The sequence below is a fragment of the Brachionichthys hirsutus genome, chromosome 6, assembly GCF_040956055.1.
Source record: "Brachionichthys hirsutus isolate HB-005 chromosome 6, CSIRO-AGI_Bhir_v1, whole genome shotgun sequence".
NCBI classification, from domain to species: domain Eukaryota; kingdom Metazoa; phylum Chordata; class Actinopteri; order Lophiiformes; family Brachionichthyidae; genus Brachionichthys; species Brachionichthys hirsutus.
The window spans coordinates 6,222,071-6,237,532 of record NC_090902.1 but is presented as its reverse complement, the minus strand read 5'-3'; the positions used below and the strand labels follow the sequence as shown (position 1 = coordinate 6,237,532).

The following is a 15,462-nucleotide window of genomic DNA, read 5'->3' as shown; positions in this document are numbered from 1 at the left end:
GAGCGGAGCGCCGGAGCGCGGCGGCCGCTGCCGGGATGAGGGCGCCGAGGAGACCGAGGCAGACGCGGCTTCTCCCGCGGCTGCTCCCGCGGCTCTGCGTCTGCGGACTCGGCTTGCTTGCAGCCACCTGGATCTTTCATTTCGGCGTTAAAGGTGCTTCTCGAGAAAAAAAGAGAAAGAAAAAACAGTATTTTGGACACAAATTATTTGTCTTTGACTGTGTAAGCGAAGTGGAAAATAAACGTTGGATCCGTTACTTCGCGGTGAAAGTTACACGTTACTATAGTATGTCGTGCGGAGTAGATACTAATACACGGTAAAGGTTGTGTTAAACTTGCAGAGTATCGCGGACGGTTCAGTACTCAGAACAATACGTTTTGTCTCTTTGTGTTTATGTTTCAATCCCACTTCGCATGCAGGCATCCATAAACCCACGACCGTGGGTCGTGACGTGTCCGTGTCTAAGAGAGATGCGACCCCGCAATCAGGAGCAAACCGGACGGACAGTGTTTCCACAGCCGGTGAGACCTTTGAATTCGGTTTATTAGTGCGTAAATGAGGAGAGAGAGAATTCATTTCTGCCCAACACGTGTGTGTGTGTGTGTGTGTGTGTGTGCGTGTGCGTACGCGCGCGTGTGTGCGTGTGTGTGTTTCGAGATGGACTTAGAGACAGTATAAAAGCATTTAACCCAGTCTATCTCTCCATCGTTCATTTCATCAAACTGCACGTCGTGATGCTTAAACCCAGCTCAGCCTTTGAATTCGGTTGCTATGGAAACTGAATGCTGAAGTAGTTGGATGCTGCGCCTGGAGCCGCTGCCCTGCGTAATGACCCGAGCCTCTCATTACGCGTGTGATCGGATCTGATTGGCTCACTTTGAACGAGGCAGCTTCATTTGTTTAGAGATGAATATATTTTTATTATATTTAACTCTTTAGAACTGAGTTTGTATTTGATGCGTTTGGCCTTTCGGGATATTGTGATTTCTCCATCATATAAGTTTGATACACAAAACAAACATTTATCCCACAAACGATCTGAGGTTTAGAGCAGAGCTGTAAATAGAGTTCATTCTCATTATCGATTAAGACATTCGTCAATTAAACAGCAGCAAACAATTGTTTGTTCTCCTTCAGTTTGCAATCACACAAAGAGCAGCGAGCAGGAATGCAGTTTTATACTTCTTTACACATAAATCAAAGCGGAATGATGGAGACAGAGAACTTGAGATCTTACAGAGCAAATGCTGCTGAACACAAATCTAATCTCAGCTGTCAAGGGGAACAAAAACCCTCTTTTAAGTGTCATCTATTCCTGAATACAAATGTAAAAACAAATAATCTCATTAGTTTAAATCCTCTAAAAATCACTTTTAAAAGGTCAGGCCAATCCATATATGGATCATCATATAATGTGGATTAGTGTCTGTCCTCCTCCAGGTGTCGGGGATTTTCCCGAGGACGTCTTTAGTCTGGAGCAGAAGCGACACGGAGCGGTGCTCCTCCACGTCGTCTGCGTGAGTAGCGCCTCAATGGGGGGGTCATCTGCTTTGTGCTGAACTCACATGACCCCCCCCCCCCCCCCAACCCCCTCGTGTCCCGCAGGCTGTCTACATGTTTCACGCTCTGGCCATCGTGTGCGACGTTTACTTTGTGCCATCACTGGAGAAAGTATCAGAGGTAGGACCTGAAGGAACACCTGAAAAGGACATGATGCTTGGATTTCAGCTTCAAAGCTGATTGACCTTTTTGATTTCATTTCAATTGATCTCCTCTAGAACCTCAAGCTCAGTCAGGACGTCGCAGGTGCAACCTTCATGGCAGCTGGGAGCTCCGCCCCCGAGCTCTTCACTTCTTTGATTGGTCAGTATAGGACAGGTGATGATCTTAATTACCTGCTTGCTCTAAAAGCAGGGGGGGGGGGGGGGGGACTTTATGACTCGCGGGCCAGGATGGGCTCTGAAATTTGACAAGAGGGGCCGGAGCAGGAACAGATGGATGGAGTGTTTGTGCGAACTAACTGGGAGATAAAGTTTAAAATAAATTAATTTCTCTGATGTTTTTATGAAGCTGTGATTTGAAATGCGCGACTTTAAAAAAAACAAAAAATTACCAGACACATTACGTGTATTTTCACAAAATATTAGTATCGGATCGATATCGCCGATACTCTCCTGTATCGAACATCACTAGTAGATAATAAGCAAACGAAGGTTAATGTGTCTGGGGTGCGCCATCTATTGGGGACATGCGGGTATTACAGGGAAAAGGTCAAATGAATGAGGTTTAATTCTAATAAAATGTTATTTAATGATAGAATTTGGACCGGGCCAGCGTTTGCCTAATGGCTGCTCTGAAGGGTTAGCCCAGTGATTGCGCTACCAGCACTCAAGTGGGCTTTACTTATGAACTGCATCTCCTGATTGAAAGAGAGGAATCAAGTGTAAGAGGGCACAAACACTCACTGGCCAGTTTTAAGACATAACCACGTGCCAACAAGAACAAGACTTTGTTTTTTCCTTTCCAGCTTGCATCAAGTTTTTATTTAATTTTTTTGCTTGTTTGTTAAAAAAAAAGAGGGACTGTTTCAATAAATATGGATTTAGTAGTAGTAGTAGTAGTAATTTTATTTCAGTCAGTATCTTAAATGAGAACAAGGAATTTTAAAAAAAATTAGATTTAAAAAAAATCGTAATTGAGTAAAACATAGATGTGGATGATAAGAATTCAGGCTCAGAAGTAAAAACGAGATTAAATATATATATATATTACAGTATTTGAAATCATAGATACAACAGAATAATAATACACTTAAGTTGTCAGAACCTATGGATTGCCACGTTCAATACATTTGATAGATTAACCCTCTACTGTCCCCTTTTGCATGTTTCTAGGTGTGTTTATCACAAAGGGCGACGTGGGTGTGGGAACTATCGTGGGATCCGCTGTCTTCAACGTTCTGGTCATCATCGGCCTCTGTGGCATCTTCGCAGGACAAGTACATTCTCTTTAACCAGCCCTGAAGCTCAACGATAGACCAATCAAACATTTAAGACAAAACAATTCTCCTTGTGCTAATATAGACCTCTGTGGCCCAGATTGTGATCACGTGATGACATACAGTATTGCACTATGACTTGCTTGTGCTGCGTCTTCCCTCTGCAGCCCATCTCCCTGAGCTGGTGGCCTTTGCTCCGTGATTCTGCTTTCTACATCCTCTCCATAATTCTCCTCATCCTGGTGAGAAATCCTCCAGAGAAAGGAAATATGCACGGGAGTCTCTTTTTTGTTTGCTGGAGAATTCATTCGTTTCTCTCGTGATGAAAAACAACATATCTTTTCAATTTCTGTGATGCCTACTTGAATACGATTGGCCAGTATCTGTGGTTATCTGATTCCAGCTGCTGAATCTTTTTTTTTTTGTTTTTTTTACCATTAATATGATTTTTGAGATGTAATAAAAGTATTTTTTTTAATTTTATTTGCAGGTGATCTATGATGAAAAGGTCATGTGGTAAGGCCTGAGACTTTTGCACAAACCAGCAGCTTGTTTTCTGGATACTGGTTTTGGAGGCATTCGACTGTGATGGTTTTAAAAACACAAACGTGTTCCTGTATGAATCTGTCTGTTTCAGGTGGGAGACCGTCGTCCTGATTTCTACGTATGCAATCTACATACTAATCATGAAGTAAGTCTTTCTCGTCTCCCATTTCCATCCCATCGGCGCCGAGCCGTCGTGCCCTTCGTACTCGGCTCCGTGCCCTGATCCTCGTGCGCGTGTCGTCTCTTGTGAAGGTTCAACAGGTCTCTTCACGGCTTCGTCGAGCGGCACTGCAGCAGGGAAGGTCAGCCATGTCTGAGCGGCCTGCGACGCGCGGCCGCTGGAGGAAGCGCTGGAGAGTGTGAGAACGACATGGTGCCGCTGAAGCCAGGTACAGGAGCTGGCTTTTATGTTTACATCCAAAACATTTGAAGTTGCCTCTGAGCGGCGCCCAGTCTCTGCTCCGCTGTGCATTTTCAAACTGAATTGGTCTGTCCTCTTTGTCTTAATCAACGCTCCTTTCCATTATACTTGCTCTGCTGCTAACCTCCATTCACGCTCCCCCCCCCACACACCAGATTCATGCGTGGTCGCCGGTCAAGACTCGGGGGTGGTGATGGTGGATGAGATGCTGAATGTGCACCCCCACCAGCTCTCCTTCTCAGAGGCAAGCCTCCGCCTTCTCATAACCTCACATTCCCCCCCCCCTCACCCGCCTGCACATGGCAGTACGCATGGTCATCAGCGAGGTACACTGCACATGCTCACCCCCCCCCCCGTAACCCCATGTTCCCCTCTTTTTGTTTTTTTTCTGGTCTAGGTGGGGGGGAGTGTTTTAAAGTGCAAATGTTGCATCTAAAATCATGGCCAGATTAGCAGGGGTACATTGTTTAAATCACTGCAGTAATTAATAAAGCATTGTCGTCGTCCCCCCCCTTTGTGAGGCTGGAACTCCTTCCTACGTTTCTGCCTGAACCACCACCGGCTTCTTTTAGCCAGAAGGGAGCAGCAGCTCGACTCTGAGCTTCATCTTAGCCCAGCCACCCTATGGAGGAAGTTCATTACAGCTGCTTGTGTCTGCAGCATCACTCTTTCTCACCCAGAGGCCAGCGGTAGGAAGAGTGTCGGCATGGAAACCAAATCCGAGGCCACGGTTCTTGACGGCCTTGCAGTGTGTGTCCCGCCTCTCTCGTATTCTTGGAGTCATTGTGTCTTAAAATTCGCATCAACGGCATCTTTTTTGCTCAGATTGTTTGCAGAAAGGCAAAAACGATGGAGAAACTGATTGGAGGATCAATACTCTGTGTTCTGTTGTTGGATGGATTGCATCTGATAAGCCACAACAAAACACACACACACACACACACACGCACACTCTCTGCCAAATGCATATTACCCCAGGCATGAAAGCAACGGAGAGTTCAATCTCCTCAATCTGCTTCCTCCATCTCGCTGCTCTCCTGCATGCGTGCTTGCCTTTTCCAGTTCCAAATTAAAGTGTAACTGAGTGCTGAGGCCTTCTTCCCCCCCTTTCCTTTCATGACCCCCCCCCCCCCCCCCAAACAGAGGCAGAGGTTGATCCGAGCTCGAGTTGGCCTAGAGGATGATGGAGTTTCACGTGAGGAAACTTTGGGTACAAACAGGCCATTGGGGATGGAGAACGGAGCAACGGCCGAGGGAGACTTGCAACCACTGGAGGCAGGCAGGGAGGCAGGTAAAGCGCTGGGCGGGGAGGAACAGCACAAAGATGAAGAGGAGGACGAGCAGGAGGAACCAGAAGAGGAGGATGCTCCTTTCAAGCCCTTCGTCCTGCCGGGTGAGTGGAGAATGAATGCAGAAGGTTTCAAATCATCTCAAAATCACATCAAGTGGCAAAAGACATGTGTTGTCCCTCAATTGAAATGAGTCTGTTGGAAGTGTTCATCCATTCATCCATGGCTTCCTTCACTCATTTCCTCCGTTGTTATAAAAGGATTTATTACAAACTGACCTGGTTTAGAAATTACTCGCAAGTCTTGACGGACGTCATGGTCTCTGGGAAACGTTTGTGTTTCTGGCTGGCTCCATTGGCTCAGGTGGCCGGTGTGCGCGTCTGAAGTGGCTGCTCTCTTGGCCCGTCAGCCTCCTCCTCCACTGCACCGTCCCCGACTGCAGCCTGCCACGGTGGGAGCGCTGGTATCTGCTCACCTTCCTGTCCTCCACCCTCTGGATAGCCCTCTTCTCCTACCTCATGGTCTGGATGGTACGAAGCACACGCACACACACACACGCACACACACACACACACGCACACACACAGATGATCCTGTTTCCTTTGTGCTTCTCTCAAGGTGACCATAATCAGCTACACTCTTGGCATCCCGGAAGTCATCATGGGCATAACCTTTCTGGCAGCCGGCACCAGCGTCCCTGACTGCATAGCCAGCCTCATTGTAGCCCGACGAGGTGTGTGTGTACGGATGCACGTGTGTGTTTGATCTGTTTGTGAAACACGGTTTGATTTCCGTTCATTTACGCCCGGACTAAACTCGAAAATACTCCTGATTGTCAGAGAAATAGTGCATAAAGACTAAATCCTCACAATTGTGACAGATTGTCCCCAAATATATATAATAATATAATAATAGTATAATCTCTCATCTCCAGAACTACATGGAGTCGTATGAGTGGCGCGTCATAAGGTGGATATTCTTATTTTAATTGGGCTATTATTGATTTTCATGATATGGGGGAAATCGTAAATATTGAATTCAAAATCTGCCTCAATATCAACATATCTTTGGCTCGAGATACGCCCTGACTCAAAAGGTTCTTGAGGATGTATTGACAGTTTTTCAAGCAAAAGGCCCACGTGCGGGTGATCACACGACTTCCATCAGACTGGAGGTTCACTGAACGGCCTTCTTCGGGGCTTCCAACTTTCTTATGGTGGTTGAAAGGTCTGGAAAGTGGCGCTAAACTAATTTAGAATGTTTCTATAAGGCACTTTCATTTAATGCAAGTGCATCAGACGAATCAAATAAACATTTGTTTAATCTGTTTTACTTGAAAGTAACGACCAATCATCCCGTCTTCATTGCATCTCAATGGCATCACATTATCGTTATGATTTATATGTCTGTCTTTCACAAATAACATCCCTCTCTTATTTCACATCACGGCACAGAAGGTCAGTTGTTAGAGTTTTTTCCTGTTCCAGTATCACACACGAGATAATCATGGATTAAAAAATATATATATATGCAGTATATAAATAACAAGTGAAAATGACAGCACAAATCTGTGATGTAATAGTGCACTATTCTGGATGGACTGGAGGCCTGAAGCCATTTTGACCTCATTGCCCTGCATATTTCAGCATGCCTTTCCTTGCAGGGATGGGAGACATGGCGGTGTCGAACTCCATTGGCAGTAACATCTTCGATGTGCTGCTGGGTCTGGGCTTCCCCTGGGCGCTACGGACTCTAATCGTCAGCTACGGATCAGTGGTAAGTCCAGCCGTTTCCTCCGTTTCATACCTTCAGCTGTGATTCTGCCACTTCCGTGTGACGTTGCCCAAACGTGCAAACCGAGATACTCACTGAGATTTTGTTAGCTGCTATTTCAAAGTTGGGGAAGGAGCGGTCGCTTGGTAAGGCAATAAATGTTGTTTTTGGTGCTATTTCTGGTTCATAGGTCACAATCAACAGCAAAGGCCTGGTGTACTCGGTGATTCTGCTGTTGGCTTCAGTCACTCTTACTGTGAGTTTAGCGCCACCTTCTATGACCAATGCTGCTGAAATTCATTTATTTATTGTAGTAAGTGTGACATGAATAAAGAAAGTCTTTTTTTCCATCTTATCTTCTTCCTGCCATTCAGAATCTAAAGTTCTCTTTCTGACTGTGGCTCCCCAGGTCCTGTGTGTCCACCTGAACTGCTGGAGGTTGGACCGCAGGCTCGGCCTTTGTCTCCTTCTGCTGTACGCCGTCTTCCTCCTCTGCTCCGTCGGCTTTGAAATTCTGTAGCGGACACACACCTTCCCCATGAATAGTCGTACAAATGGACGCACAAATAAGTGGTCCCCCTCATTCTACACCTGCACTGCTGCCATTATTAATCAAACGTACGGGAAGATGAGTTTCCATTTTGCAGCGACTCTAACAGCTGCCTGGAAGCCACATGGTTAAGCTTTGATAAATTACTATTTTGCATAGTTTTGTACCGAGCATCTCTTGCCCAGTTTGTGTGAAATCAAAGCCAACTGTTTGCACTTTGACTGACACCAAATTTATATACTACAGTATTGAATTTGTGTAATCTAAATCCAGGAATACCACATAAGAAACCCCAAAGTGTGTTCGTTTACCGATTAATGGCTGCCACAAGTAACCTCAATGACCACACGATTATACATGCAAGTACACACGTGTATTCGCTTCTCGGCATGTGCAGTCATTTTATGTCCGTCAAGCTCCCTCACGCCTTTGTGTCTGTAGTGAACTGCAACGCGCTGCTCATCCTCACGCCCCAGGCAATTGCACTAAGGCTAAGCCACCGCTTGTCTTGGCCTTGTACAGGAGGTATGTCCCCTTCGCTCCTTTAAGCTTCTCAATATAGATGTGGTGTCCCTGGACAAAGTGCGACATGCCACAAATCTTTTTTTTTTTTTAATATCTGAAGAGAATCCTTGAGTGTTTGTTGTTGAGTGCAATTAAATTGTTTTGATCTGTGAGGCTTCTCGTGTTTCATTGCGGGAGATGGACCGTAAACCATTCAGATCAATGGAATACATATATACTATATATCATTAGCCTAATAGCATACTTGCCCTAGTCTTATGCAATGCCTATTGACAATGGGCAATTATGCTACAAGGCACGCACTCGCATAGCAGCCACATAACCGTCAGTTGATGCTGAAAGTATTGGGATCAGCTAAGGGCAAAAGGCAAAACTCAAAATGCACACGTGATTCAGATTAATATTTATTTCAGTCAGGCTAAATCAGTTTTGATAAAGAAATGTAAAAATAAAAATAGCACAACAAAGTACATCATTTTACAAGTACTCATAATGGAGGTCTGACATATCAGAATAATCAAATAAATTCAAGCGTGTTACAGTCATAAAAAAAAATCAAATAGAAAAAGTCAATACACAGAATGCGTCAGCTATATATACTTGGAAGTGTTTGCTATACCATAGACAAAGTTCTACTAGAAAAGACTCCCAGTACCAATGGAATATCGTGTAATATAAAAACAAAAATACAAACAATACAAGAACCAAAAAAACCAGGTGGTGGTGGTGGTGGTGGGGGGGCATTCATACCGGTGCAACCTGCATGCAAATCTACCTCAGTGTGACAAAGATACCAAAAAAATTGATACAAGCAGCTAGTTTGTAAAAGCCTGTGTGACCAGTTGGCCAGCCGCCGTTTAAAAACGACTTGCAGGATGAAGTCACCGCCAGGTTTTCTTTTACGACACTCACAGCAGCCAGTTTCAAGGTAAGAACAGCTTTAACTGACTCTTCAAAAGTCAATATTTTCAAAACAAGACAACTTTAAATAGAACAATGTGAGCTGTGTTAGATGATAGATGAAGTAATGTATACTGAAGCATTCATTCTGCTCCCTAGCCCAACTTTGAGTGTTTAACAGTATGCTTGTCTAATTAGTAACAGAATCAGCAATGAAAACTTTGTTTTGTTTGTTTGCAAATATTTTGTGCAAACAGTCATGACATGATGACCAGAAATGAAAACCAACGCCTTACAAACCGGTCTAACCGTTTTTCTCCCATGGTCAGAAACCTCCACAGGTAATCGTGGCGTGTGTTTGAAACGATGGACCCGGGTGCTGGCCGGCGTTCCTCGGGGAAACGGCTTCAGAAGATAAATGATCCAATCAGACAAAACATCACGGACAGTTGCCACTACAAAAGTCAACTAGTAACCAGAACAATAATAAGAGTAATATAATAATAATAATACTCAACAATATACATGGTGATATTTTCTTTAACCCACATTGAGGGATCAAAAATAGATAATTTGGCAGAAAAGTAACTGTTAACTTGGCAGTCCACAATACATCATTTAAGTGTGAAAGGGTGCAGATAACTAATGCTAATGCTCATCCATTAGCTCCTGGGAGTTTCCATGGAGACATCAGTGAGTCCAGGAGAGAGTGTGTGTGTGGCTACGCTGTGTGCAAGCACATTGTGTGCGTGCTTGACGGCAAGTCTAATTTGATCCTAGACTGAGCTGGAGATATTAAGACTTCTAAAGCTGATCTGAGATCTGGCCAGAACCTGGAGCTGCAAACTGACAGGAGGTCTGATGTTTCCATTAGGGAGTGGGGTGGTGGTGGTGGTGGTGGGGGGGGTCCCATCACCGAGGGTCTGGATTCGTTCGTGTGACGTCACTCGGGGGCTGAGCTCTGGTTCTGCTGGTAGATGGAGGCCTTATCCTTCAGCAGCACCAGACACAGGTGACAGCTCCAGCTCCCTGAAAGACACAGGAGCACAGCGGGGCCGGGCTCAACATCTCTGAGTACACGCAAACCAGTTTAAGACTGATGCAAATCAAATAGATTTAGATTGTGGACTAACGTAATGCACTATTTGAAGACTTCACCCTTTGGCATTCGGGACATCAAAAAACAGCTATTTTTTATTTTATTTACTTTATTTATTATGCAGTGCAGTTTGCTGCACTCTGACTCGGTTTTTTTTCTACAGCTTAAATAAATGCGCCAGAGAAATAACGAGACGAAATCAACCCCCCCCCCCCATAAAGCAAAGATGGTAAATGATTACATTACAACGCAATTCCAAAGGAGACGTGCTTCACAGCATGTGAAATGTAAGTTCTTCAGTATCAGCTTACCCTCTGGTGGTTCAGTCATGGGGGGGCTTAGACAGTACATGTGGTAGCCTCGGTCACAGTCATCACAGAACAGCAGCTGGTCCTTGAGAAGCAACAGGTTCAATCAACCAGTTAGAGGATTTCAGACGGATAATTGCAAACAACCTTTTCGATTTTTGATTTTGAAGCGGTCAGAAGTTATGGAGCCACACATCACGGAGATGTTAGATGAGCCCACAGGAGCCGATTAGACTCTTCCTGCATGGAGACTGGGCTCGGCGACACCGTTAGCGGAAGCCCGTCGCCAACATGATTCTCAGAAGCAAACGCGCACGGTGGAAATACAATGGAGGAGGCTCACGTCATTCTCTGAGGTGCCGCAAACGTTGCAGCACTTGCACTCGATGCATTGCCAGCGGTACGTCTTCACCGCAGCCATCATCACTGGCGTGAACTGCAGACAGGTTGGGTGACCTGCAGGAGGGAGACGACATGGGCAAGACGTCCAACACAAGTAAATACGGTTCTTTATTCAAGCGGTAAGTTACATTTCAATATCAACGGCAAAGGTAAAGAGAGAGCAGGGCTTAGCGAGCCGCCAGTCAGCGATGAGAGACACAACATACCCGAGCGTCCACAGTCTGAGCAGGACACCAGCTCTTCTGATTGGCCAGTCTTCTGGTTTAAAGTGGAGTCCCCCAGACAGAAGTCACAGTAATCATTGGGCATCGCCAGCCCATTGGGACCCTTTTTAGTTGCTGAGCAGGACGAGTGAAGAAACCACTTAGAGTTTATTCAGACGACTACTTACATTATCAAGGAGCATACAGTCAGTACAAAAAAAGATTTTAAAAAAATCAGCTCATGAAACAAAGCAGAAAACCCCAAAAGGTAGGAGCTTTATTAATGATTCGATGGATTACCCTCATCTTTGACATAAAGTAGCTGAAAATATTATTGGTAAACTTATTTCATGTTTCTTTTGTTAACTCAATTCCCCGTTTCCTGCTGTGGTTTCTCATTTGCAGCTCCAAATCTAATTCCGACTTGTCAGAGTGACTTGTACTTCAGGACCATCATTAGAATTAGATAATTATCAGCAACTTCTTCAAATGATATAGCCTAGAAGTTGCTGATAAAGTTCAACGGTAGCCCAACACAGTTTAGAAATCAAATAGCCAGAACTTTTGAAGCACAGTTTTTACCTCGCAATTGGCTAATAGTGTATCAAATCAAGAGGAAAAAAATGCCAACAAACTGTTCAGGAATCCAAAGTCAGACTCAAAAAAAGAACAAGAGAGAGAGAGAAAGAGAGAGATCTTTCGTACAAACACAAGCTACATTGCATGCAATCAAACCTCCTTCCTCTCTCTCTCTCTGTCTCTCTCTCTCTCTCTCTCAGCACTAGAGAGTGACTCACTCTTCTGCTCCTCAGGCTGGCGAGGAGTGGGTGGCGCCTCGATCTCCTCGCGGTCCTCGCCCTCCTCCTCGGCCAGGTGAGAGTGTGTATAATGGTAGCTCAGGCCAGGACGGTTCTTGTAGCGCTTCCCACAGACTGACACACAAACACATTCACACAAAAGTGTTAGAGCGATGGCAGGTAACATACTGTCCAAAAAAGGCGCGCAGGTAGCAAGAAGGTACGTAGCATCAAAATAAAAGTTGGATAGAAAAAGCATCCAGATGGGCTACTGTTCTTATTTTTATATCGACACTACAAGTTCCAGGTGGGTTCTTTCAGATCACACCATGCACTGAAAACGGTTGTTTCTGTCTTCCGGGGAAAAGCGAAAGCAAAAGACATGCATGAGACAAAGAGGATGGGAGAAAACCTCTACTCACTGTCACAAGCATAAGGCTTGTCCCTCTCCTCGAGCGCTGCAGCGGCAGCTTCTTGTTTCTTCTTGCCATTCTTGTCACTGCGACTCTGAAAAGACCATTTAACAGTTGGGATGGTCAATAAAAAGAAAAAACATGTTTTACTTCGGCTCAAAGACTGAGATACAAAATCACTAAAACGAAGGCGCTCATTGAAATGAGAATCCGATGCTCACCTTGGATTTGCTCTTGCCTCGCCTCTTCGGGGTCTCGTCCTCAAAGTCTTCGTCATCCAGGTCGTCCAAGTAGTCATCGTGGTCCAGGACTCTCTGCAATATGGTGGTTTGAATTAGGCGGCGCTGTACTAAACATCTGGTTCCATCCTCTTGAACCAGATTCCGATGGCTGTACGAACTTAGTGACTCCAACTAGCGCAACATGGCCTTCGACCTTATGCATCCATCTCCCCCGTCCACTAAGCCAAACTTAAGTGAAGTAAAAATACAAAACATATTATATGTTTGTCTCCATATTTATTTTTTTTAGTAAATGAACAACTGTAACCAAAAGTACTTCTTAACCACAAAACTAAATGTAGTTTCAATTTTCAAATCACATCAGAAACATTTGGGAGAAGAAATCTGTATTGCCTTGAATCGCAAGTCCTTACTTAAGTCAGTGCATTTGAAACATTGTTGTGTGTTTTCTACACACCAATTTGAAAACAAACAAACAAAGGGGATTCGTCTATTTTCTAGCCAGACCTTGCGGACACGTCCAGAGGACGTGTGAGTGGCCACAGAGTTGGCAGGGGGCTCCACCGTCGCTGTGTCATCCTCAGAGCCACGGAGGTCCGACACCACACTCCTCCTGTCAACGGGGTCCGCTTTCAGCAGGGCCTCCAAACTGCTGCCATCCACCACCCCCAATGAATCCCGTTTCTGGCCAAGGTCACACTCTGCTACGCACAAGCCAAAACAGTAATGCAAACACAAACATGACTGTTACATTACAAGATGTACTGGTCAAGATTGCTCAGGATAAAATAACCCAATCCAGCACATTTCTGATGGGAGATCAGTCATTCCTTCAGAGGTGATACCTGCTTTAATAGGGGGGAAGGCCAGGCGTGGGTCCTCAGGAGGATGGGAACGCCGTTTCTTCCTCCAGCGACGGGCTGGGTAGGTGTAAAGCTGCCCCGGAGCTACACCTGACAAGATATGGAGCAGCGCAAACAAAGAACCAGCAGGTGAAGCAAGTTTTGGCTTGTTATATGCTAGTCAATCCTCCAAAGAGAAATAAATGGGCCGTATTGTTTCTGTTAATGTTTATTATTTTTGCACAGGTGGCATGCAAAAAAAAAGTACATTTATTTTTATTCGAATCTTTCAGAGTACATGTTTGTGTGATTGTTTATTGATCACTCCCTCTCATTTTATACCTGCACTTCGGTGTCTCTTCTCCATCCAGATGTAACAGTTGGACTGGGCAACACCAGTTTGAGAGTCCAAGAAAGGCATGAGGATGCTGCGCTCTGCACACAGACGAGCGTTGTAGCTGTGGCACTGCTCCATGGCATCTCTGTAGTACTGCTCTCCTAGCCTGAAAGGGAGATGGTAGAAAACCACAAGGTCAAACAATGAAGTCAAGTCAGAACAGCATAGCTGGATAGATATTCCAACCTGAACAGACTTACATAATAATAATAATAAATAATAAATTGTGCATCTGCTAATATAATGTATGACTGTAGACTTGAAACACAGTTTCCCCATTGTCAGAGTTTTCACACTTTCTAATTATATTACATAACATTTCAAAAGCATTTTTGAACTAAAGATGCACAACTTAATATAAATTGGCCTACCATTAGGGTTACATAAACATGTTTGTGAATAATAATAACGGCGTATGTTCTCGCCTCACGGCACACAAAAAGACTTCGCTTTGACGTCTAACGCCAAAAGCATCGCTGGGAGGGATTTCAGAACAAAAGGACGACAGTTAGCAAAAGCGTTTCGTCACAACAAAGCACGCAGCGAGATGAGAGCATGGAGGACAATGAACTCTTACTCCGCATGCGACCGGCTAGAAACAACATGGACGACGCAACACTACGCTGCTGCATCCTCGGCGAGTTTCGATTAGGAATAAGACGCAGCTAAAACATAGCTACATATTCTCGTTTGTGTTTGATCAAAGGCTAACAAGCTAGCCTTAGCGCAGGAGATAACGTCATTTTTCTGGGACAATCGCTGCGTCCTTAACGCAGCGATTGATGGTTCAGGTGCTCTAAAATAACACGGCTATTAATCCCACCAACAATAATCGCCGTATTGCTACTCGTTTTACTCCTGCAGTAAATAATGGGAAACTTACACTTTCACAACACTGTCGACGGCCGCCGCCATGTTTGCTAATTGCGGTTGTGCGAAGTGTGACTGCGCATGCGCGCACATATATGCGAACATGACTGCCCCCCAATGCCGTGCGCATTAAATAGCTTGTTTAATTTGATTGGATAAATGCAGCAGCGCGGTGTATGTAGTGATACCATAGTCACCACATCACTTCAATATATGTATGGTGAATAATATAACGGCCCCAGGGCCTTCAAGCGTCACGGCCTGCGTACCAAGGCTCGTACCAATGACGTATGGGAGGTGACGTCAGAAGCCTCGCCGGTCGGCCACGCCCCCCCAATGATTTAAAAAGTTAGGCACAGGCGATTTTTCAGCACAATGAGCAATTGTTTGCTGAAAATACTGCATGCATGACTATTTCAGTTTTAGATGGGGAACAGGAAAATGCTTTTTGTGGCTTTCTTGGTTGATATGACCTCAAATTATTGTAAACATGTTTTGTTTGTTTGTTGCACTCTTGATTCAAACCCAGTACCCTTTGCGGTGTCAGTCAAAAGCACTGAAGTATACACAACATCACCGCACTGGTGTTCTGACATATTAAACTTTACCATGAATTTAGACACGGGCATTATTTCGGCACAACGAGCATACAAGTGTTTGCTGAAAGAGCTGGGGTACATGAAAATGTTTTTTGTGGCGTCCCTGCTTGACATGACCTCAAATTATCATTGTATGCACAATGAGCATACAAGTGTTTGCTAACCATTTTAATTTCCCCATCTCTAAAATTAAAATATTTTCAGCAAACACTTGTATGCTTTTTGTGCTGAAAGAGTGCCGGTGTCTAACTTCATGACAACGTTTAATATCGCAACCCATTGGCACGT

The 15,462-nt window shown here is 44.7% G+C and overlaps 2 protein-coding genes across 2 annotated transcripts; one reads left to right on the top strand and one right to left on the bottom strand.

Moving 5' to 3' along the window:
- LOC137895383 (sodium/potassium/calcium exchanger 3-like) lies at window positions 1–7,547 on the top strand. Its single transcript, XM_068740864.1, is given in 18 exon segments — window positions 1–153; window positions 420–521; window positions 1,441–1,517; window positions 1,606–1,680; window positions 1,779–1,863; window positions 2,895–2,998; window positions 3,166–3,240; window positions 3,489–3,514; window positions 3,636–3,689; window positions 3,797–3,933; window positions 4,121–4,242; window positions 4,244–4,291; window positions 5,109–5,358; window positions 5,618–5,784; window positions 5,873–5,987; window positions 6,918–7,030; window positions 7,218–7,283; window positions 7,437–7,547. Coding segments are annotated over 18 exon segments (1,845 nt in total). The 5' UTR covers window positions 1–35.
- A 2,398-nt stretch (window positions 7,548–9,945) lies between these two features.
- On the bottom strand, window positions 9,946–14,620 carry dpf2l (D4, zinc and double PHD fingers family 2, like). Its single transcript, XM_068740863.1, has 11 exons — window positions 14,589–14,620; window positions 13,651–13,811; window positions 13,312–13,419; window positions 12,974–13,170; window positions 12,446–12,538; window positions 12,234–12,318; window positions 11,812–11,946; window positions 11,018–11,149; window positions 10,753–10,865; window positions 10,413–10,494; window positions 9,946–10,031 (listed from the first exon to the last, which is right to left on the bottom strand). The coding sequence occupies exons 1-11, from the start codon at window positions 14,618–14,620 to the stop codon at window positions 9,946–9,948; spliced, it is 1,224 nt and encodes a 407-aa protein (XP_068596964.1).
- Window positions 14,621–15,462: the final 842 nt, after the last annotated feature.